Source organism: Vipera berus (genome assembly GCF_964194415.1).
Source record: "Vipera berus genome assembly, chromosome: 1".
In the NCBI taxonomy this organism is placed as follows: Eukaryota; Metazoa; Chordata; class Lepidosauria; order Squamata; family Viperidae; genus Vipera; species Vipera berus.
The window spans coordinates 113025487-113051050 of NC_138202.1; the positions used below are offsets into that span (position 1 = coordinate 113025487).

Below are 25564 nucleotides of genomic sequence, written 5' to 3' on the forward strand. Positions count from 1 at the left end.
AGGCACCCTTAGGATAGTGGTGTTCCAGAGCAGGGGTCTGCAACCTTGACAACTTTTAAGACTTGTGTACTTCAGCTCCCAGAATTCCTCAGCCAGCTGAGGAATTCTGGGAGCTGAAGTGCACAAGTCTTAAAGTTGTCAAGGTTGCAGACCCCTGTTCCAGAGGACCGCCATTGCAATACAGAAGGCCCACTTCTCGGGTCCAGTCAAATGACAGTTTAACAAAGGGAGCTTTGTTGAGCTTTTAAATCAAAATTACTAACTGACAGCTCCCAGACATGATAACAAAAGCATCAATTCTTTTCCTTATTTATGCCACCAGCAGGATGGGTTTGATAGCATATGAGATTTCCTTATTTCCACTGAAGCAACAAAGAATTAGTGCGAATGGCATGACTGAAATGGAAAATATCTGGATCTGGAAGATTCTTTCACTCAAAAGCTGGAAACAGGTTTTATGGGAACCATTCAAGAATCTCTGAAATGTGCAATTAAACAAAATGCATGTTATGATGTTGTTACGCATAATTTTTATGCTATTGTGGACAGAAGTCCATGAAATACCTCAGAATGGAGGCAGTGAAATTTTGATCATAATAAAAAGTTGTGCACATTAACTAGATGTTTTTAAGAATAGCTATACACCCAATAGCACAGAATTCTGGTATCTAACTACTATTTTGATAAGGCTGCTTAATTTCTCATTTATTGATTTATCACATTTTCATTCTTTTTTCATGATCTCTGTAACATTCCCAAAGTGTGTATGTTAAAATACATATGCTTATTCCTTCTCCATATGTAGAGATTTTAGTTAATAGTAAGTGTAATAATTCTACAAAGGAAACTGTAACCATAAAACAACACAGTGTCAAAGCAAAAGCATACCCAAAACCTCTGTCTCCAACACGAGAACTAGCTGGATTGGATAGTAATCAAGAGCCAGAGAAATTTAGTACAGACATATTTATTATTTTTAGAAATACAGAGCATCCCTCAGTGTGTACGTAAAATATCTGCATGTTTAAGACACAGGTCTTTTCATTTCTGTGTATTGCATTGCAAAGAAGCCACACAAACCACAGTAAAGAAGTGAGTAGTAGGTAGTGAGCAGGCGGTTGTTTTCCAATGCAGAGAAGCCACGTAGGAGCCTTAGGGAACAAACTGAACCAAATAATCTGTCATCTCGCCCTCCAGAACAGCAGGTGCCTGGAGTCTGAGCAATATTTCGGCCTAGTAGATGAAGCTCCCAGAGGGGGGGGGGAAATAGCTTGAAGAGGGACAGTAGATCTGTGGCAAATTATATATGCTTCAAGCATTTCTCCAGTTATTTTTCTTAAAATAAGGAACATGTTATTTGCCAAAGCATCTCAAGGAACAGTGAAGCTGAGATGTTAAAGACTTCCCATCTGTCCAAGTAGAAACTCATAGGCTAGGAGGACCTCCCCATGAGGCAGCTTCATATATTCACATTTTCAAGCAAAATCTGAAAAGCGGGGAGGCAGGTGAACACATTCTTGGCTCCTGTTATCCACAGCACCTAAATTACCTGAATTCAAATTACTCTGGTAAAGAGTACCTGGAATTTCCCGGCAGTAGACTTAATGAGCATTTAAATACTAAGTTGTAGGATCCTGTAAACTTGCCCAGTTCTCTGAATTCACCTCTTCCCTCTGGCCACAAAGTCTGATCTCACTGCACCTTCTTATGCAAAAAAGCACCCTTTTTACCCAAGCCTATAGATCAAGCAAATATTTTCAGTAGGCTAAGTACATTTGACTAAATTAAGGGTGGTTTTTACTGCATCCATTAAAAACAAATGATAACAATGGTCTTAATCAGTCTGTAAAAGATGCACATATAATATGCTTGTTGGAAAAGACAGATCAATAGTAAGAACCAGAGAGATAACAGTATATTTAAGACCTTTTCAACCCGTTGAACCACATAAAAGATAGATCAACATTTAACACGGCTCGATTCTTGAATTCAGCACCTGAATTTCCATTTGCAAAGACATTTAGTTTACTGCTTTTCTTGTTGTTGAAGGGAAAATAAAAAGGCCAATGGTGCTTTATAGTGCTCTTAAATCCAAATTTAAAAGACTCTACAGGAGAACACGGTAGAACTCACTTAATTTTAGAATTTTCTGCCATTAAGATGGCTACTGGCTTCAATTAGTTTAAAATGGAAGAGACTAATTCATAGGGGAGGGTATGAGGAATGGGACAAATGAAATATACTGGACACATTGGCTAAATGGAACCCCTTGGGCCAGAGATTGTAGGCTACTATTATTGATTGTGAATATTAAGTGTTAGGAGACAATAATGGGGGAAAAGAAGAATCATTAATTTTGTGTTGGATTTTCAGAAATATGTTTTGGAAATAAAAATTCAGGTATAGATTGTCCATCATCCAGTAAGTTATTCTGTTGCATCACATAGCTTTGTGCTATCAGCTGAGGATCAAACTCAGGATACTCCAATTTTGATAGCATTTTTTTTTTAAAAAGCTTTCCTAACAATGTGCAGGCCTCTTGCTCTTTGTGCTACCAATTCTGCAACCTCTCCCTTGCTATCTCGAACTGGCTCTGTGTGCTTTGAACATCACAGTTTAGACAAATGTTCACTCTGGGATGTAGTCCCTGAATGAATTGAAGCTGAGACTCCTGCCTGCTGAAGTTAGACTTGAATTGGCATGAATTTTTGGAATCTTTTCCATTAATTTAGATGATGCTCGCCTCTTGAAGGACCCTGGGGAAAAATGCCCTTGCTTCATCAGCTCACCATATAGGGTGTTGAAGACCATCACAGTCTCTTCATAACTGTCCCTGGTAGAGATCTCGTAGAAAGGGTGCTTCAGAGCCTTGGAGAGATTTTCTCCATCCTCAAAGGTTACCATTCGGTCAAATTGTAGGTCCTTCTTGTTTCCAACGATCACAACCGGCGGTTCTCCATTAGCACTGTTCCGCTTTGGGCTAGAATGGATATGGTTGATGAGAAAGCACAGCCTCATCACCTCATCAAAGCTACACCTGTCAGTGACAGAATAAACTACTGCAAATCCATCTCCCCACTTTATCTTTTCTTCAATTTGGAGAGAGTCTTCCTCCTAGTCCAGAAAGAGAAAACACAGATCAGTATAAAAATGGTGCTTTCTCTAATGGAAGATCAGAATTCACCTACACAAGTGGTTGTAGCAAACACTAATTGCACATATGGAGTCAGACACTTCCCAGAGGGGAAGCTGACAGGATCAGACGTTCAGCAATAATCAAAGTTGGAAAGCAGAAAAGAAGGGTGTCCTTGTAAGAGAGTACCCAACCTTTCCTCCGCTTATTGTGACTGTTTTGCAAACTGTCTTTCTTCACCGGTTTCTCCCCCAGCCTACATTATCTGTGTTTGTCTACTGGGGAAAGCAGGATTGGGTACATACACAAATGTAATAAGGACAAGTGCAAGAAAGCGAATATCACCACTTCCCATTCAATGCTTGTCTAAAGCAGAATGTGTCCCCCCCAAAAAAAATATAGTCTTCATTTAACCTACTCCATTTCATTTCCCTCCCCAGTTTGAGGTTTTTTAAGAAGAGTTTGGACAACCATTTGTCTGAAATGGTATAAGGTCTTCTGCTTGAGCAGGGGGGTTGGACTAGAAGACCTCCAAGGTCCCTTCCAACTTTGTTATTCTATTTTCCCTCCAACACTCAGCTTGGAGGAATTGCCAAGCATATTAGATGGGCCATTTGGTAGAGGACAGTACTTAGGATGTTTAAAACATTTTTTTCTAAGACGTTCATCAGATTTTGCCATTTTTCCTAGCCTAATGATTCCTCATGGTACCATTAGAGGAGACGTTAAGTAAAGTGGATGGATGGAAATCAACAGGGCAAGTTTACACGTTACCATCTTATCCAGCTCTCCTCCCATTATATTCAAATCATCAAAATGTACCATTACTTTCTTTTTGGTATTTGCACAATGCCATTTGGTTATCTCAAGGCTAATACTTAGAAAGTGAGTTTGATTATTAATAAATTGTAGCATTTCCTAAATGCGGTCCATGGATCAAGACCAGTCTTTATTAAACAAACAGAAAAGCCCTCCAGTGCTTGAAAAATATTCAAATAATTATTTCCTTTATTCTTCACCACATTGTTGTCAACACCCTAATTAGAGAGGAAACTGACAGTCAGTTTGACCCTTTAAAACAGGGGTGTCAAACTCAATTTCATTGAGGGCCGCATCAGCATTGCGGTTGCCCTCAAGGGGCCGGGTGGGTGTGGCCAGGGTGGGCGTGGCCTACTGGGTGAGCGTGGCTAGAGTGCGTATGGCCTACTGGGTGGGCATGGCCAGCTCTACATCGTTCGCATCGAGGGTGCCTATGGGGGCCTGGGCAGGAGTGGGACAGATCTGAGGGTCTCTGGCAGAAGGAGGGTCTCTGGGCCAGGGCCAAGGCAGTGGGGGCCGTTCCCTCACTTTTTCCACGATGGCTTCGCGGGCCACATGAAACTACTTCGCGGGCCGGATCCGGCCCCCGGGCCTTGTGTTTGACGTCTGCTTTAAAAGCTTATTTGCATTTTTTATGCATAAAAAGCAATAAAAATGGGCTTCCAGATAAGTAAAGTTGAGAAATCCTAGTATATACTGATTCTGTTAGAATCTTAGTAAAGTTGAGAAATCCTAGTATATACTGATTTTGTTAGAATCTAACTGCTTAACAGTATCTTGCTACCCGAGATAGACAATAATTGAATGCATATTTAATTCAAATTACATATATTTGACCTGTTAATTTAAGGATTACAGTATTTCTGCTGCCAAAATGGTAGGGCTGACTTAATTTAGAATAAGAAAAAATAATATTTCTCTTGAAATACCATATAGCATTAAAAAATGATCACCTAGGAATTAAAGTTGTATGATTTGATTTGGTTCTTTAGAGCTAATGTCATTCTAAACTGTTGTAATTAATAACCTCGGTACCTGTGCCAGAAAGCCTTTGGGCATCTTAACAAGGAACAACCCATTGATCAAAGTGCAGAGAGGCAACCCGTGTAGCCACAAGAAGCTTCACCGATGTTTACAAATTCCTATTATATTTTGCCTCTCTCTATTCCAAATTTGGACATTGCAGCTAAGAACTCAATAAGGGAAGTAGCCTTCATTTTTCCATTTTCCTTTTTAAACTTTCAACAGACAGGCATTCTTTAGCTATTCTGCCCAAAACATCTTGGTGGGAAACCATCTGATTTTAAGCCACATTACTATTGAAATCTGCCCATCTTCTAATATTTGCAAAGGTACTGCTTCTTTCTGTCATATGAAGAGTTTTATTTCTAAATCCATTCTAATTTCTTACACTCAGCCTTACACAACCTCTTATGTGTTCCCATTTCTTCTTTCCCCTAAACATGTGAATACTCTGGCATTTGTTTATCACATCTTACCTGTTATTTCTTTTCTACTTACTCCATGGTTTTATCATGGCTAAGCTTATGTCTGTGACCAAAACCATTATCTATAGCAGGGATGTCAAACTGCAGGCCCACAGGCCAGATGCATCATAGTGAAACCACGCCCACCCCATTGCCAGCAATGGCAAAAAAGTCGCGATATGTCGTGACACGTCACATTGACGTTGTGAGTTTGACACCATTGATCTATAGGGAGAAAACTAACCTCACAGGATTCTTGTTGTGGAGAAAATAGCAGAAGGGCATGTTGGATATGTTCACCACCTTGAGTTATTTGTAAAAAATAAAGGTGGGATATAAATAATTAAATATCCATATATCTTGACAAATAAATGAGAAATAAAATGTTGCTTCATGTTGCTTTGCTTTTTTCTATTGTAATTAAAAGACCTGCTCATTTATAAGACTCATGGCAGAAGTGCTAATCTTGGAGTTTATTAGATTTATTATGCTCCATACAAACTGCATATATTTTAATAAAGCACATTATAAAGGTAAAGGTAAAGGTTCCCCCGCACATGCGTGCTAGTCGTTTCTGACTCTAGGGGCCGGTGCTCATCTCCGTTTCAAATCCGAAGAGCCAGCGCTTGTCCGAGGATGTCTCCGTGGTCATGTGGCCGGCATGACTAGACGCCAAGGCGCACGGAATGCTGTTACCTTCCCACCGTAGTGGTCCCTATTTTTCTACTTGCATTTTTACGTGCTTTCGAACTGCTAGGTTGGCAGAAGCTGGGACGAGTAACAGGCGCTCACTCTGTTACGCGGCACTCAGGATTCGACCTGCCAAACTGCCGACCTTCTGATCGACAAGCTCAGCGTCCTAACCCACTGACCCACCACGTCCCTTAAGCACATTATAGTTAATAACAATAAAACAACATATTATTAGGGACAAATGCATCTAAAACACCATGTATTATAAATATAATTTATGACCCATGATTTGTTAATGTTCAGAGAAAGGGTGATCCATACCTCCCTCCCACATAGGCCAAAGGTGTAACTTTTCTTACAGAGGAATTGCTCCTGCCCCTTTGACATTTTCAGTGCCCATTGCAGTATTTTTCAATTTCTACAGTATCATTCCCCACACACACAATTTTTTTTAACAATAAAGCCACTAAAACCATACCTGCCCTGCTGTGTCTAGAATTTCAAAATGAACCATCTCTCCATCTATGACTGCTGTGTGCCTGTAAATCATCTCTGTAGAACAGAAAAATTATGTGAGAAAGCAAACTTAAAAATAAAACTTTTTTTATTCCGCAGGAAGTCTTTGACAGTTTGTCTCCAGAAGTGTTGAACAGCCTTTCTTTGATCCCAAGTTATAGGAGACATGATAGGCATTGTAGTCAAACACATCTGATGGGCACCAAGTGGGAGAAGGCTAATCAGAAACACACATTTGGCCTTTAATAAGTATTAGGATTGCATATTTCTAGACATTTCTAACACTTCCATACAATAATCTTTGGTATATTTGTGGTAATATATAAAAAAGACAAATCATCAGATGATAAAGCTTACTGGACCAAGAAGTGGTTTGTTTTTTTACCACAGGTTTATCTGTATACTTAAACAAATGAGACTTAGGAAGAGTTGCACAGACAGAACAATGTCATAATAAAAACTTCTACCTTTATATATTTTTTTTTAAAAAAATACCTGACGTGGCCTCCAGCTATCCTCTAACTGTTTCCATTAAGTTATTTTAAATACATGACTTAAATCATATTAAATGTATTTAACTCACTTAGAGGTTTATTTAATTTAGTATAATTTATGTTTTGTCCTGGCCATGCTGCTATTATTAGTATTAACGTACCATTCAAATGTCAAGTGTAGTCCTCAGCCTAAATGAATTATATATCCTGATGCTGAATGAGAGAACATAGCATGGGAATACCATGGCTTGAGGAGGTGCTGGTGACATTTCTGAGAATTCACCAAAATGTAGGCACAAATAGTATTGGAGAAACACAACCACAGAATCATGTTTATATATTATAGAAATAAAGGTTAAGACATAATTGAAGGAAGCTAAGTAGAGTAGGAAAGGAGGAATGGGTGGCTACTGTTCATAAGGGACTAGGTTTATTTATTTATTTATTATATTTTTATACCGCCCTTCTCCCGAAGGACTCAGGGCAGTGTACAGGGCAATAAATACAAAACAGGATACAAAAGTTAAAAGCGATTAAATAAATGCCCAAGGTTAAAACAATAATTAAGACGTATTTAAAACCCCAACCCTAACCCATCAGACCAGGTCAGACTGCTCAAATAGATACGTTTTTAGATCGCGCCGGAAGGAGCGAAGGTCGGGGGCCGTCCGGAGCTCAACCGGCAAGCGGTTCCATAGGTCTGGCGCGCCCACAGAGAACGCCCTCCCCCTGGGGGCCACCAATCGACATTCTTTGATCGGAGGCACCCTGAGGAGGCCCTCTCTGTGGGAGCGCACTGGATGGAGGGAAGTTGACGCCGGCCGCAGGTGTTGCCGTAGGTAATCCGGACCCATGCCATGTAGGGCTTTGTAAGTCATTACTAACACCTTGAATCTCACCCGGAGGGCAACTGGCAGCCAATGCAGCTCGCGGAGCAAAGGTGTAGCATGGGAGTATCGGGAAACCCCCAGCACAACTCGCGCGGCTGCATTCTGCACCAGTTGGAGCCTCCGAGTGGACTTCAAGGGCAGCCCCATGTAGAGAGCATTACAGTAGTCTAGACGAGAAGTCACGAGCACATGAGTGACTGTACGCAAGGCATCCCGGTCTAGATAGGGTCGCAACTGGTGCACCAGGCGAACCTGGGCAAAGGTTAGAGCATAAAAAGTGCAGAACTGAGTAAGGAAACATTATCTGGGAAATCATTCTGCAAGTAGTTTGATATGAAGGCATAAGAGCAATAAAACTGCACATAAATCCCTCTGGTATTCATAAGGAGGAAAAAAAAGCAAAAGGAGCCCCCATCTTGTGGATGGAAATGCAGAATATGGAGGCGATAAAAGAGACAGGGAAGTATGTTAGGTGAGGATGGAGCACCAGGTCTCATCCTACCATCCTTGGTGCACCATAACAGCAGTGGTGATGGGTAGAAATGTGACTGCAAAAATGTAATGAGCTACTGAGCTGTCCTTTTGCTTCAGTGAAGCAATTCTGCATTCAGCACGGAGAATCTGTGAAGATACCTGAAATGTTTGCCATAGGCTTAAAAAGAAAGCATGTCAATAGTGCTATAAAATGAGGCCCTGTCAGAACTCAGTAGGAGAAAGGCAGAAAGTTTACCTGCTTAAGGAAAAAAACACCATGCCTCGAAGCCATCTTTCTTTCCAATCACTTTGTTCTTTATTGAATTCTCATCTCTGCCTTCTGAATTCCACATGACCAGGCCACTACAAGTCACATTCATTCATCTTGGCCCTAAAGGCATTCTTCTTTTTCTCCAAACAAAGAGGCTGGTACTGTACTTAAGAGTGTGGATAAAGGAGGGGAACTGCCATATTCTGCTTAAGCGTAATATCCACTTTTGGCTTTATTCTATACCTCCTAATTATTCATTACTACTAAAAAAAATGGGGAGAGATTTCAGATTCCATTCCTACTACCCTCCAAATAATTAAATGTGTGGTATGCTAAAAATATTTGACGAAAGTTTATTTGGAAGTATGTCTCTATCTCTTTAATATTCAGTGGGGTTCACCAATCAGCAATATGTCCTTTCAAGCTAGAAAAGATAAAAAGAAAAAAAATAGTGCTTAGGGTCCCCCCCAACCCCAAGGCAGGACAATTTCTTTTTTTTAAAAAAACTAATGTAGACATGTTCAGTAATTATCTAGGAAGCCCATGGGATTTACAGTTCACAAAATGTTGCTCTCCACCTAGAAAAGATATCTATCAAAATCATCTCAAAATGTTGTAAATCCAGCCATGGATTTTGCCTTGCTACTTCCATATAGCAATGTTTCCTGGGAGTGTTTCTCAAACTATAATTGTTAATTAAAGCACCTCCCTAAAGATTTTCCAGTTTTCACATCAAGCTTCTTTGCTGCTAAATTTAAAATATCTGAACCCTTACTGTACTCAACACAGTTATCTAAAGAGCAGCTTTTCCTTTTCTGAGGAATGCTTTCATGGTTATAACAAAGCAAGGAAGTAAAATTGAGGAAAAAGTAGGGCACAATGAATATTAGCCTAATTTTCTAGGAATTACTTTCAAATGAAAAAAAAAACATAGGTAGAAGACTGCTAGCCTGAAAGCTAAATGATAACATGATAATCACGGCCTAAATGTGCAAAAATCAGAGCTAAAATAAGCACCCTACGGCATTCAATTTGTTGCATCACCCTTTATTATAGAAGATGTGGACCTGACTCTATACTAAGTTTTCAGGGAAGAAACTGCAACCACCAAAGAAAGCTGAGAAAATTCTAGGATCTCTTGAAGGCAATATTGTAATGAATCATTAGGTCCTGATAATATCCCAACAAATAGTTGTTCTTTTAAGAATTCACATTTGAAATTGTTTTTTTTAATTTTAATTCCATTTATATCCCACCCTTCTCCGAAGACTCAGGGCGGCTTACAAGCTTAGCAGGAGCCTTCATTCTATGTATATGCCTGCTTATTAGGGCTTTCACACACACCCCCAAGCGGCATTATTACAAAGTCAGCTTAATTGCCCCCAACAATCTGGGTCCTCATTTTACCTACCTCGGAAGGATGGAAGGCTGAGTCAACCTTGAGCCTGGTGGGATGCGAACCTGCACTAATTGCAGGCAGCTGGTGTTACTTAAGGAGGCATTAGCCCACTGCTCCACCAAGGCTCATGTATTGTTGACCTCACAGCAACAATACATTACTTGCCTTTCTAGTTAGGCTTAGTCTCCAAAGGCTGGAAGACAGCCAGTGTTACACCATTTTTTTAAAAAAGGACCAAATGAAGATCCAATAAATTATAGAATAAGAATGAGTTTTCAGTAACGTCTTGACAAAGCTTCTCATCAAAGTTTCCAAACATAGCTTATTTGTTGTGGAATAAGAGAACCTATTCTATTATGAATTGCTAGCTGGTTAAAACACAGAAAGCAAAAGGTGTGAATACATGACCAACTTTCTTAGTAGAGGAAAGCAAGAGTGGAGGCCTTCAAAGGTCTGTATTGGGACTGATATTTTTCAACAATCCATAATTGATCCCTATTTGGAATAAATAGTGAGCTGGCCATGGTTTTAGATGATTCAGAGCAGTGAAACCTACAAGGAAGTGTGAAGAGCTTTAGAAGGGTCTTTTCAGCTGATGAATAATCAACCAAAACAACCAATGAAGTTTAAATACAGTAAATATTGCACATTGGGGCAAAGAAAGATAATTGCACATATATAATGATGGATTCTAATAGCACTTAGACTTAATACCGCCTCATAGTGCTTTACAGCACTCTCTGGGCAGTTTACAATACTGCCTTCAACAATCTGGCTCCTCATTTTACTGATCTTGGAAGGCTGAGTCAGCTTTGAGTCCTTCAGGATCAAACTCCAGACTGTGGGCACAGCTAGCCTGCAATAATGCATTCTAACCACTGTACCACCAGGACTCTTACAATTTAAACTGTAACTATATAGGAAAAAGTTTAGTTGGGAGTCAGGGAGTCATACATTTATATTATTATGATTGGTCCCACAGTCAGCCAGGTGTTTACACTGGATTTGACATTTTTATCCACCTATCATTTCTTCCCAAGGATCTGAGATAGGGAGATGTTGTTGTTTGATGTCGCAGGATGTAAGCTGTTCCCATTAAAGCTGCCTTTTGCAATTAATTGATGGTGATTTTGTCAGTCTGATGGTGTTCAAGTGGTGTTCCAGTTGCTGCTGTTGTTACTATTGTAGATGGGGAGTCATAATAGATTATTCAATTAAGATGTTGACTCAGTGTGTGGCAGCTGTGAAGAAGGCACATTCCAGGCTAGGGATCATTAGGAAAAGAAATGAATATAAAACTGCCAACAGTATAATGGTTTTATAAGAGATTTATGAATATGACAATATTTGAAATACTGTGTATAGTTCTCATTGTGATATTTGAAAAATCTAATAGGGTGGAAAAAATGCAGAAGGGAGCAACCAAAATGATCAGATAGCTCCCTTAAAAGAAATGGCTAGAATATTTGGGATTGTATACCATTGGGGGGGACCCACTGAAGAGAGATGTGATTAAGGCATATAAAATTATACAAGCATGCAGAAAAGTGAGAAATTACATAGTACACAATTAAACTATGGGATTCATTACATGATATGGTGATAGGAATTGGGTAAATTCATGGAGGATAAGTCTGTTAAAGATTCTCAATCTTGAAGATTTAGAGTTGTCTTTGGGACACAAGCTTCCAAATACCCAAATACTACTATTAGGGGCACAATGGTAGGAGGAGGAGAATATGTCTCCATTTGGGAGCACTCTGATTGGCCACTTAGCAAAACCAAAAGGTGAAATAAGAGTCTCACCTCATCCAAAGAGACAAGTCTTAAATTACAGGACTGCAATTCACCTGAACTTCAATTAACTGGACCTATGAATGTGTACTTTCTATAACAGCTTTCTCCAATTGGCACCTTTCAAATGAGTTGAATTCCTCCTCTCTTGAGTCTAAGGCAAGGGGTTGATGGAGATTTATCTTTCGACCTCTCTGAAGGGCACCAAGTTTTCAGAAAGCTGTCCTAAGTTATGTAAACTTGACCAATGAAGGCAAGATGGCAGCAGAATCAAGTATCATCACTGACCATTTGATCTGACTAGTTAGCATTTATTTATTATTTAATTACTTTATTTCTTGAAGTAAAGTATTTCTCACTAGAGCAACTTTATATGCGTAGTTTGATTATACTGATAATTCTATGGTGGTCATAAATCTAGAATGCTCTCCTAGTGAAATTTTGTCTGATCCTGTCTCTGCAGCTTTCCTCACCAAACACATCTCTTGCTTCAATTGGATTTCTAAAGTATACCAAGTTATTTTACTGATGATTTTATTTTTGATGTTTCTAGTTTTTTTCATTAAGCTATATACCACTTTGGGTATTTTTAACAGAAGAGAAATAAATAGTAACAAACAGCATCACATTTGCTATAAGATCTATCAAATAATCCATTTTTACATTATAAAATCCTAATCCTGATTAAACACATGTACTTTATCTTTAAATTAAGAATTTTGTACAATGCGTCTATCTAGCTCAGCATGATTGACAATGATTGGCAGCCAATAGCTCTTTGGGCCTTAGGCAGCAGGCTTTTCTAGATCTATTTAGAGAGATGAGGGGTGAGATTTTGAAGCAAGGCTCTGTTTTCTCACTAAATATTTTTGATCTGAGATCCAATAGTAACAGTATCTGCTGTTGATCATCAAAAAGTACAAATTAATCCACTGATTTGACAGAGCAAGTAACTAAACTTACCTAGAGTAGGGTCATAATCACCAATAAATCGCTTTGTGATGAATCTTACTGTCAATGCTTCATTGGAAAAAGAAAAAAATAATAATTAGCAGAGCAAACGTATATATACAATAGCTTAGCTATTAATCAACTACAGATACAGATCCATCTTATACACGAATCCATTTTATATATGTTATAGAAAATTATGACAACAGTTTAAGACACTCAAATTGGCATGTACCCCCACCTAAAGATAGCAAAGTTTGAAGAGCACAAGAATGACAGGTTCTAGGTGAAGTGAATAATTTCTAGAATATAATGATTGTCCAAAATGACTTGCTTTAAACAAGGTATGGATGAAATTTGGATTAAAGTTTCTTTGTGTCAGCAATTAGCTTCACTTAATGTTTACCTAAGAATGAGAGTCAGGACATACCTCCGAAGGAAACTACTGCATATCAACACTCAAAGCATTGCAACAAATACCAAACTGAAGCAAAGAACACCAGGTCGAGGAAGAGGAACAAACTGGAGCTTTCAAAATGATTGTAAGAATATTTAAAAACAGGAGCCCGGGTAGAGCTGGCAGCTCAGGGAATCACTCAAAGTGCAGATCATCACTCCCTCTGTGAAGTAACCAGATATCTTTGCTAGAAATATGCCATAAGTACTGTTGTGTAGTGAGTTTGTTGTACAGGAATAAAGACGAGGCCAGTGAGTTCAGCAATGAACATGTTTATTTGCTTGCAGAATCTGAACTAGAGAACTGGGCTGCAGCTTGCAGCAATTTATAGCCTGGCCCCTAGGCGGCAGCCAATAGGTTTAAAGCAGCCTATTGCTGCCTTTGGGCAACCAATAGCAGCCCTGGAGACGGGGTGTCTGAGATGCTGGGAGCCGTTAGCTAGCTCCAGCTTACCACAAGTACCATCCACATTTATGCCTGGGAATCTGTATCTGCTGCAGATATTTTGCAAAAAAGAACAACATACAGTACATATTTTGGGTTGACTCTTTATGCTAGTCCCAAAGGGAGTTTCCCTTGCTTCCTGGTAGCAAGTTGGCAAACATAGCTAAAGGCTTTTTTTTAACTTTCTCTTTGTTTCATTTAAGTGAAAAAAAGTATGTGAAAGTCAGTCAATGGGATGTGTTATCTAAGGATCAAACCTTTCTTCTGTTGAACTTCATCAGGCAAAGGCTTCTGTTGAAATCACAATTTGGACTGATAAAAGATAAGTCTTCTTCAAAGTCCGTGCAATTATATTTTTTTTTGGCAATAATATGACAGTTCGATGCCACTGCCTTTGTCTGGGAAGGTTTTTTTTATTAACTTTCCAGTCTAGTCTATAGATTTCTGAAATCCTGACGTTTTTCATCTTTCTTATACCATAGAAAAACACAATTCATTTTAACCAAATTCAACTTTCACTTCCAAGGCTGAGCCAGTAGCAGTTATTCCCATGCCACTTAAGTATAACTATAATCTTTTCATAAGCACAAATGAACTAGGAAAGAGGAGTTAGATTTGGCAGTCTTGGGAGGCACCAGATATAATCGTACATTGTATATAGTCAGCATAGCTTGTAGGCCCCATTGGGTTTGAGAAGGCTGAAGTGTTACGGGAATTATAAGATCCTGGGTCAACGAGCAAAAAAGCAGAATACTATTTTCTGAAAATTATTTACATTTTACAATAACAGGGTGGTTTGAGAATTCATGTTGATGGACTGAATCATTCCATCTGTAGTGTTTGCACAAAGTGCTGTACTGCATGTGACAGCAAGAGGGAGAAAAGACTGAAAGAAATACAATGCAAATATAATGTGGGTGGCAGGAATCTGAATGCCTGATGTAAGTTTACCGATAGAATCATTTGGAAAGACACACTATCATCTTCTCAGAACTCCAAGGAAGTCCAGAATCCAGGAGAAGATAGATTCTATTATGTAAAGAACACAGAGAATCTCATTAGCATCTAATTTTGAGGTCTACCACCAATATAGTAGCTAAGGAGATGGAAACTATACTTCTAGAATTTAAGGCAGAAAGGCACTTCTGAGCATTTACTGAACTCAACCTAGGCGTTTCAGATCAGAATCCCAACTTTCTCTCTCTCACATCCCAATTTAGAGAAGAGATAACAGGGATTTATAATATCTTGCTGATATATTACAAATTGTCTTGAGTTGAACAGTCTTGTGGTTATCTGTGATGGATAAAACTTTTGGAAAACAATTGCTTTTGGTCTTGCCACAATTTAAGATAATTTCTGGCCATCAGTATAAATATTCTAGATTGATATCTAACAATGGCCCCAATAAATGCTAAATATTGTACACAATTTACTTAGTGCTCTGCAAAAATAAATGTTAAGATTTTTCATGATGTATGTTAGAATAAATGACAGAAAAAAATGAAAATTGCAGAGGAGAATGTGGTCCCTTAAGGCTGTACTGAGACAGATAATTTCATTTAATGCCCCTTTCCTCTGGGCTAAGTGGTAATTAAAATAATAATATTCTTCTAGTTGACCTTGATTCCTGGCAATGACATAGAGGAAGTCATGCGGTTCTCTTAAGCACAGTATAGAAAGAGTTTGCCATTGTCTTCTTCTGATTTATTCTACCTTCATGAGATTTCCTGGTGGTCACCTTTCCAAGTACTACTGAGGCTATTTATCTTTTTGAGATCAGTCGTGGCTGACTAAATGCTGCAGATATGTTCTTCACAGCTGGCATATAGAGATCATAGTTTGCATGGTTTATAAAAAGGGGATAACATATATGATAGAGTCTTATAGGAGCATATTTTTCACATGCACATTTTTATTTGTTACTTTAATTTAGAAAGACTTCAAATAGATTATTGACAAAGATTAAACATTATAAATATAAATATAAAAGGATTATTACAAAATAAAGTAGCTTTAGACCATCAAAACTATTTGCATATTCTTCTTCTAAATCAGTTTTAACTATGTGTTCTGTGGATGTTTTAAAAATAGGAAGACCAAAGTTAATATAATGTCCTTTACATGGACAACTGTAGCCATCAAGTCCTTTTCCACTCATTATAACTACTTCTTCACACACACACACACACACACACACACACACACACACACACACCTACTTGTTACTCAGAAACTAAAGTCTAAGCCTGTCTGGTAGAATGTGCCCAAAGAAAGGCCCACATTGATAAATTAAAAGTAAAGTAAAAATCCTTGTGGGCTGTGAAGAAATATCTGGAGTACTGATCAGCTATTCTGTGGCTAGTGGAGCAGCAAGGTTTGGAAGTACTCAGCAGCAATGCCTGTAAATTTACTGTTTTACTTACTGGTAAAAAAAAACAAAAAGTGGTTGGCTGCACAAAACTGCATGTGGCCCGCAAGCCATATCTTGTGTTGGCCTGGTCTAGGTCATGCAGCAAGCTTGCACAATAACAACAGGGAGATCATTTTTTGGTCATTCCTTTAGAACAGTGGAATGTCTTTCTTTGGAATATCTGAAATCATTTGGGCAAACTAAACATTCATTCATGGCTATAATAATTTATTAAGCCAGGAACAAGCAGTGTACAGTATCTGTAAAATGTGTTCTCTTTTCCTTTTTGTGACAGTCTTGATACTTTAATCTTACCTATCACTATTCAACATTACAAAGAGCTACTATTCATATCAAATTGGCTCAAAATCAATAGTGAACCATAATAATTTGTTTCAAATAAAAGAGGCAACTGATTTTAAAAAGTCTGTAACTGCGGTGTTAAATCCAGGAGACAAAGAAAATATTTTAAAGGTCTATTTTTCCCCCTGTCTTTTATACAATGAAGCCAAAACCACAGTGTCTGAAAAGGACCTATAAATCTGAGGTTACCTCATTTTTCAAATTATTACTTATGTTTTTATTGTTCTGGGGTTTTTTAAAAAAAACACCTTGTTTTTTTTAAAATGCATCCAATAAATAAATAAAACCAGTAACTTGCTCATATTTAAAAGCACAGTATCTAAAGTAGCAATCATATCAGTTAACATTATTCTGTTTTATTCTGTCAGATGCCTCGAGAGGTTTTGTAGCACCACAGATGGCCAAGGCAAATAAACAAATTATAACATTGACTAAGTTTTATCCAATGTGTCTTTAGCACTTCAGAAGAAAAAATGAGAGTGGTTGTATGGGCCTTTGAGGAGGTCCTTTGCTCTGACCACTCAAGCAAAGGAACCTCTTGAAGTGGCATTACAATATGGGTCCCTGTGTGCCTTTAAAAATGAAATAATCATGTTGCTTCAGTTCTCCATCATCTCCTTGAGTACTTGCCCTACTAAGAAGAGGTTTTCAGTGAACTACTGTCAGCATGAGGCAAGACCTTTGTGCATGGGTTGCACACACAGAAGTTTCTTCCAGCCAGGCAAAGTGCCTGGAAAATGCCAGGCAGGCCGAATAAGGGGGCAAATTGCATCCCTTTTCATCTTGAATTGCAGCATCCCTGCAATTATGATATAAAGGCATGATCATCCTGAGGCAGTAATGAACATAGTTCCCAACCTAGAAGGACCCAGAATCACCCTAAGCCGTCACATTTTTATTGCTTGCCTTGAAGTTGGTTAGGATAGGGACCAAATGATCCGTCGGGAAGCTTCTGTCACAGAGGAGTGCTGCTTCTTAGGTCCCGCTGGATGACATTAGGCTCCCATCTTCAAAAATGGCAGCTAGCTTTTATTTCTAAAATAATTTAAGGAACCTTCCCCCTAAACTAGAGCAATAGTCAGAAACCAGTTTATAACAACATGGCTATCAATGCATTAATCAGTTCTCCAAGTCTATGCTTTTTTGAAACAACCAGAGAACAGCTTGGAAAAATATCAGCGGCATCTCAGTGGGCAAAGTAAAAGTGATACAAACTTAGATTTAGATACAATAAACTGTGCACAGTATATCTTAATTTTTGAATATGAAACAACACAGTTTTTCTCAGATTAAATTATTTTTTTACCAAATGCAATCTGATGGGATTTTGTAAATTAAAAGGAAGTAAAACTGAGGGATGGCAAATTGTGATCCTTGACTAGATTATTATTATTTGTCAAAGAGAATGATTACACAGTTTAGGTACTGCTCCTATGAACAAATGACACCTTTGGCCACAAATCAGCTCAGCAGAGAAAGGTGCTGGTGAGTAACCACATGCCATTAGTTCAGATTCTTCACAAACCCTAAATACAAAATTGTAGATTCACTAAAGAAACTCTCTTAAGAAACTCTCTGTCATAAGCAATTGGCAAAAGGCATACATTCTCAGTTTTTATTCACATACATCACTGTTTTTAAAAACCATGTAGGTTTGCCCCTGAAACTCAGCATTTCTCATTAAGGAGGCAATGCTAGTATGTGTTCTTCCTCTTTAAAAGTAGTCAGGGAGGACAGAGCAGCCACAGACATTGGGATTCATGGGAAAAGCTATAGACGTTTTTCCTTCAAGGCTCATTTAGGAGACTTATGATGAGCTAGCCTGAAGTCTGACAGAAGCAGTAATAAGAGCAGCATGCCGATCGCTATTTGGCCTCTGAATCCAGCAGTTATGGTTCCATGTGACCAAAGCGACTCTATACCCTGGGAAAATTAAAACATGACTTCCCAATCTTCTAATGAGTGATCCATCATTGAAGACTCTCCCAGCAGCTCTAGCAGCTGTCTAAGGGGTGCTATAAGCTAACTTGGCTTATACCCATATGTTTTAAATTATTCCAGTTAAGAAAATCATCTGAATCATATTTTCACCAAATCAATGGGATCACATTGGACTGCTGTTTTAAAAATTACAGATCTGAGCCATAACATGTGCATGGTTGCTTTGGTGGAGGCCCCATACAAGGACTACCTTGTTCTACTTTAAGGAAGTAATCAGTACTGCTGAACATTTGCTATGTTTGATAATGGGCTGGACAAGAGTAAAAAATCGAATGTTAAATCCTGATTAAGATGGAAGTGTTGTTGTTAGCTGCGAAGTCGTGTCCGACCCATCGCGACCCCATGGACAATGTTCCTCCAGGCCTTCCTGTCCTCTACCATCTTCTGGAGTCCATTTAGGCTCACGCCTACTGCTTCAGTGACTCCATCCAGCCACCTCATTCTCTGTCGTCTTCTTCTTCTATTGCCCTCAATCTTTCCCCTTCATAGATTACTGCCTTGTTGTGGTGAAGGGGCTTGTGTAATTCAATGAAGCTATGAGCTATGCCATGCAGGGCCACCCAAGACGGACAGGTCATAGCAGAGAGTTCTGACAAAACGTGATCCACTGGAGAAGAAAATGGCAACCCACTCCAGTATTTTTGCCATGAAAACCCTATGGACAGTACCAAAAGGCAAAAAGATGGAAGTATAGTTGGTCGATAAAGGGACTGAAACTTAAATCTGTTTGGAATATGTTTGCCCTTCCTCAAAGAATTGTGTCTGCAGCTTAGTTCTCCTACCTAGATTCTCCAGTCACTGGATTCACAGAGGATGGTTGTGGCAAGGAGTGCATTTACATAATTACTATTTGCATCCAGTTGAGAGCACTTATGAGCCTGTCAGATTTGGTAATGGTTAGCCACACTTTGGTTATACTACAACTTGACTACCACAATGAATTTTATGTGGTATTACCCATTAAAAATATCTGGATACTGCAATGGTGTTCTCCAAAATGTAGCAGCAAGCTGTAGAGATGACTCTATTGAAAGCTCTGTACACGCTGCTAATTATGCAAAGAAAGCAGCAAAACACCAAATGTATTTTCATGGAAGTGGGCAATTGCAATTCATTCATTCATCATATTTATATGTAACTCAGGGCAGTACACAATAAAATCTTTAAAAAACAATAAGATAAAAAATTATCAACAATTTTTTATTTTTTTTAAAAAAAAGACAAAGAGAGAATGACAGATATTAACAACACTCCTTAGGACCAAACCTGATGACATAGCCAAGTCTTGAGGGTCCTTGGAAAAGTTAACAAGGATGGAGCCAGCCTCGCTTCAGGATGAGATGAGGCAATGATGTTCCATAAGGTAAGCACCATAAGGTCCTGCTAAATTTGCCTTGGAATAGGAAAACAACTGGGTCAACTGGCAGAGAAAATGATCCAACAACTTTGTGTCCAGTTTTTTGGCCACGCAGGAGGAAGATAAACACAGCAATTCTTGTGCCTTCCTGTCTATGCAAGTCTGCTGCCTGTGTATACGGCATCTTGGCCAAATCCAGCTGTTTTCTTATGAGAGGTTGTGTTGATTGTAGCTCTTGGGGAAAAAATCAGAGGAACCACAGAGACAGTTTTGGAGGATAAGCAGTAAAGGTTTGCCCATAAACTGTTTGGAAGGGAGACATACTGATGAAGGAAAAGACAGATGTGATATGCAAATTCTGCCAATGGCAACAAGTCTGGGCAGTTGTCTTGTTGACAGAACTCAAAGCAACACAAATATTGTTCTAGTACGAAGTTAGTTTCCTCTGTCTGGCCATTTGTCTCTGGGTGATGACAGATGGATATGAATACCTAGTAATTGGAAGAGGGCTTTCCAGAACAGGAATGTAAACTGAGGATTATGATCCAAGATCACAGTCTGGAGAAGAAGTGTCTGGGGTACACCAGCTAGCTTAACAGGGACAGCCTTAGCCTAACGGACATCACATGAGGCAACAAGGTTTGACAGGCTTCTCAAGTGCACATTATTTCAATTCAGCCTAATTGTGTTTTCATGGGAGTTCTAGCATATTTGTGACATGAATATAATACAGACAAGGGTCTTTTGAAAAAAAATCAGAATGTCATCTATGTAAGCTATAATATATTTGTTGTCCAAAATATCTGAAAAGAATTCATGAATCTGGCAAAAATTGTGGCACAATTAGAAAGTCCTAAAGGAATTTTGTGCACTCAGACATCTCATAATATCAAAGACTACTAAGTATTCATGACTCTCTTTCATCCAAATCAAGCTGCAGTTTCAATAAAATGAAACATGTCTTCTAAAGGTAACCTACCAGGTCCAAAATAAGGGGCAGTGGTTACTAATCTCTAATGGTTCAGAAGTCTATATTCATGCATAACTCTCAGGGGAATTTTACAAAAAATGTTGGCAGAAATCCAGGAGACAAAGGAGGGAAAATAAATCCTTTTGCTAGAATGTCACCCAGAAATTCCAGTAAAGCTGCCAATTCTTTCACAGACACGGGATATTGCTGTTCAACTAGGATCTAGACTCCAGGCGGTAAGTTAATTGTACAATCAACATATTTGGTGGCGTGGCAAGGTCATCACTTCCTGCCTGTCCAAAAATCAGCAGCATCTGTATATTTTCCATCCAAGGAAGGAGGGGCTGTGAGGCAAGAACAGGAGGAAAGTCCAAGGCCTGGAAATGCTGCAGCTTATAACACTGAGAAGGAATGGTGCATTTGTAGCTAGTCTGTTCCCAAGATAATCAAACCGTGCAAGGAGGCGGGCAAGTATAGTTGGAAGAATTCTTTGTTGTCATTTATTTTCACTTGTTCTATGTTGTAGGATGGGACCTGATCAGAAAGGTCTGCCCTAAGTCCTCACCGCTTGCAGCTGCATGTGCAAGATGAACTGACTCACCATGTCTTCATTAATCAAAATAGCAGCCAAACCCAAGTCCAAAAGAGCTGAGAGGCACATCCTGAGTCCCATTGCTTAAGCAGGATCATCTTGTGGAGCCCGGGAAGCATGCTTGGCCTGCCGCTGCGCCTGCTTTCTGGGATGATATTTTTCCCCCAGAGATCCAGATGGCTCCCACCCTAATGGCATTCAGAAAACCATTAAAGACCTGGCTGTGCTCCCAGGCTCTGGGGCAAAGAGAAAATTGAGCTCCTATTGGATGTATTTCCTTTAATTTTCTCTCCTTTCTGGGGCCATTTATTTATTTATTTATTGGGGGGTGGGTGGGTGGGGGGGTTGCATTTTCTACTTTACTTTTTATATATAGTTTTTATTAAAAAATTTAAACAAGTAGATAAAGGCTAACACAAACGAATAGAAAGTAAGGAAGAAAAAAGAAACCAAAGAATAAGTAAAAGGAAAAAAAGGTAAAGAAAAATAGGAGAAAGAGGATTGTGATACTCTTCACAGCAATTTTAACCTCTCTCTCTAAAGTTACACCATGTTATTCTTTTTTCTATAATCTATCCTACTTTATTTTTACTTTTTAACTGCAAATCACCCAAAATTGTTAGGAATTGGGCAATCTATAAATTATATATAAATGAAATAATAAAAAAACAGTACAAAGATTACTGTTTTACTGGGAATAATAAAACGTCTAGTGTCGGAGCTTCCTTATTTGTCTGAAAGGCCTCCTTACAGAGCTCTTGGGTGGGGGGTGGGGTGCTACTGCAAAGTTTCCTGGTATCAAGGCTTTGGAACAATTTGAAAACTTACTCACAAGGTGACCAAAATCTCCATACCTTCTAGCTGCCAGGTGGGCAATCCACTAGTGGGTGCCCAAGAGCGTCATAGCAAAAATATAATTTAAGCTCACATCTTCATTGTTTCTCTGATGCAGACAAGAATCTCTTCCTTGCTCCAACGTACATAGGCTCCATATCACTGGCACTCAAGGAGACAATGAGGAATGAGGGAGGGAATGGGAGAAGAGCCAGTTTGGTGGAATGATTCAGGCACCAGGCTAGAAACAGGAGACTGTGAATTCTAGTCCCATCTTAGGCATGAAAGCTGGCTGGGTGACTTTGGGCCAGTCACTCTTTCTCAGCTAAACCCACCTCACAGGGTTGTTGTGGAGAAAATAGGAAGAGTAAGGAATATTAGGTGTGTTTGCTGCCTTGAGTTAATTATAGGCGGGGTTAAAAAAAAAGGTTGTGAAACTGCCTGCTATTTCCTCCTCTTCCAACCTATCATCAGTCACCACCTAATGCTGACATAACTTTAATATCTCTGGTGTGCCCTGTCTCACAAATTCATTTCTTAGTTCATCAGAAAAGTCTTCTTAAACTGGTTATTCAGGGCAAAAATCATCTCAATCCATGTTCCTGGTGAACCAAAAAAAATGTAAAAAATGGTAAAAAAAAATCTACCATTGTACTTGTGTAGTTGGCATTCTCCTTGATGCAAATGATACATTTATAGATTAACAATCAATCTTATGATGATGTTGTCAAAGGTAGTTCCAAACGTTTGCATAAAATCATCTCAACAGTTGTCTAGGATGGCATCATTTGCAATGAAGAGAATATCTGCCTGGCTGCTGTTCCTTTCAAAACTGACAACAAATATCACTTTGAATCAAACTGCAAAGACGTTTGCTGGCTTATTTGCCATAAACAGCTCCTGCTGGGTACTGAAGATTAGGACCTGATCCTGAGATACCTCCCCCCCCAAAAAAAACCCTTCTCCAGCAGGTTTTCTTGGGAGTGAAGTATCACTGGTGGGGAAGAATCCTGTGGCAATATGCCAGGCTGAGGCAAACCTTGATCAAATGCCGCACCAGAGCATTATGCAAAGTTGTTTTTTGTGTATCTACCACTTGTGTAAGCTGCAACAACACCTCTACAACTTGCTCTGAAGACAACAGGATCTGAAACTATGATCTAGTTCTTTGCTAGTGAGGATCAATTCCTTAGCTAATGAGAAAGCAATGAGACTTCTAATATTTGTTATTAAGCAATTTGAGGGAAGTAAACTCAGAAAATAAAAATCACTTGCATTTTGGGAAAGGTCTTTATTGCCAGTTGGTTATTGTAACAAAACAATGAAAACCTTCAAAATAATTCCATAGTTCAACTTATGCCTAATATAATGAAGGTCAAGTCATGTGGAGACTCTTTCTCACACTGCCCTCTTCCCCTGGGCTGACATGTCTGTTTTGCAATGGTCTTATTTCCACCCTTGTGTTTTTTTGGGCCATCATAGATCCTGTCCAGCTATTACAATCTGCAGGAAAGATTGTCAAGATGCCCCATCAGAGGTTCACACAGTATATCCAAGAAACAAGAAATGGTATTTTTTAAAATTGCTAGGCTGTAGATCAGAGGTCTCCAGCCTTGGCAACTTTAAGACTTGTGGACTTCAACTCCCAGAATTCCTCAGCCAGCCAAGATGGCTGAGGAATTCTGGGAATTGAAGTCCACAAGTCTTAAAGTTGCCAAGGTTGGGGACCTCTGCTGTAGAACACACAACCATAGGAAGCTGCATTTAGTCCCCCCCCATCCCCTAATCTTTAGAAGAGCAGGCAAGAGTTATTTCTTTTTCTTTCTTAAGTTATCAATTAATTTTACAATGATTTAAGCATTCTGTTCTGCATTCTGTATTTTAATTTTGGTTAGCTGCCTTGTAAATCAAATAAATACATGCTTACAACTCTAAGTACAATTAGCTCTTACTGGGGAGGCACATATTCCTGAAGAGCTTGAGTTGTACACAGAGAAAGGGTAATTACATTTCTCCCAGAGTTTAAAGGCTTTCCTCTACCCTCCTCACATTGTGCCTTGATTGCATTTCACAGCAGTGATTTTCAAGCTGAAAGCAGGGTTTTTTTTACATGACATTGAGTACAGAGGTTTGGAAATTCATATTTCACTCCATAAATTCCACACTGTAAAACAAGATTTATTTAAAATTTTAAATCCAAGGTAGTCAAAAAGTTGACACTAGATTTCCTTTAGCATTTGCCAAAGACAATTTATATGAACATGTTTGCTTTGCTACCTTGTGACAAAGCCCATGGAGATTAACAATAAAACATATGCCCTTTCATACTGTAAAACATATACTCTTTTAGATTTTTGTATAATGTTATATTTAGAGAAAAAGTAGCAAGCAGAATTTTAAAAACCACTACTGCAAGATTTATTGTATACTCAAAATCTGAGCATGAGAATTGAGTTTCCGTCAGGAGAAAGGAAAGCTGTAAACCATTGTATAACTTTCATCAATTTTACCCACAACAAGCTAGCATAATTTTATTTGTCAATGTTGCTAGATAAAGAACACAATTTATCAGAAAAGCTATCTGGATTGAATGATATGAATTTTAAAAGTGGCATATTTTTATTTCCAATATATATATATGACAATATAAGCTCATGATTAAAACACAAAATATAAATATAAAAACAGTCTAATAAATACAGTTAAAAAACTAAATGCAACCATTTAAACAATATAAAGCTAAACACAATATTTTAAGGGGCCACACCAAAGTTATTAATAATGTGACCCTAGATATGCATGTGTCTACACATACACATATGAATATACTGTATACTTTGAAATAGCGAAGCTAGCTTTCTTATTTTAAGTTGTTTCCGATTAAAGTGCTATAATATATATTATCGCTGTGCACTTCTAAGGATTATTTGGAAGATACACTTTGGAATTTGCATGGGTGCAGCATCTCTGCTAATCATTTAGGCAGCCACTTAGCTTCTTTTTTAGATGACAACTACATGTATTAGAGACTAGAAACCCTTTATAATTTTTTGCTGAAAATTAAAAAAGAGAGCTTGTGATTTATGGCCTGATCATTAGAAAAGGTGGAATGTGGAAAGAAGGGAGCCATGATATAGACAGAGGGAAGGAATAAAATATAAATGTATTTATAACCACTGTAAAAATGATAGAAGGTGTTGAAGCCACAGGAA

At 38.6% G+C, this 25564-nt stretch overlaps 1 protein-coding gene across 1 annotated transcript in view; it reads right to left on the reverse strand.

Annotated features, from left to right (window-relative positions):
* Positions 1-981: 981 nt before the first annotated feature.
* LOC308659304 (ras-related and estrogen-regulated growth inhibitor-like) overlaps positions 982-25564 on the reverse strand; it is a 39650-nt gene continuing 15067 nt past the window's right edge. The window contains exons 2-4 of the mRNA XM_081312817.1: positions 12934-12990; positions 6611-6684; positions 982-3114 (exon numbers count right to left, since the gene is read on the reverse strand). Of these exons, the coding sequence (XP_081168943.1) occupies positions 2629-3114; positions 6611-6684; positions 12934-12990 (617 nt within the window). The 3' untranslated portion in view covers positions 982-2628. The remainder of the gene's footprint in view (positions 3115-6610; positions 6685-12933; positions 12991-25564) is intronic.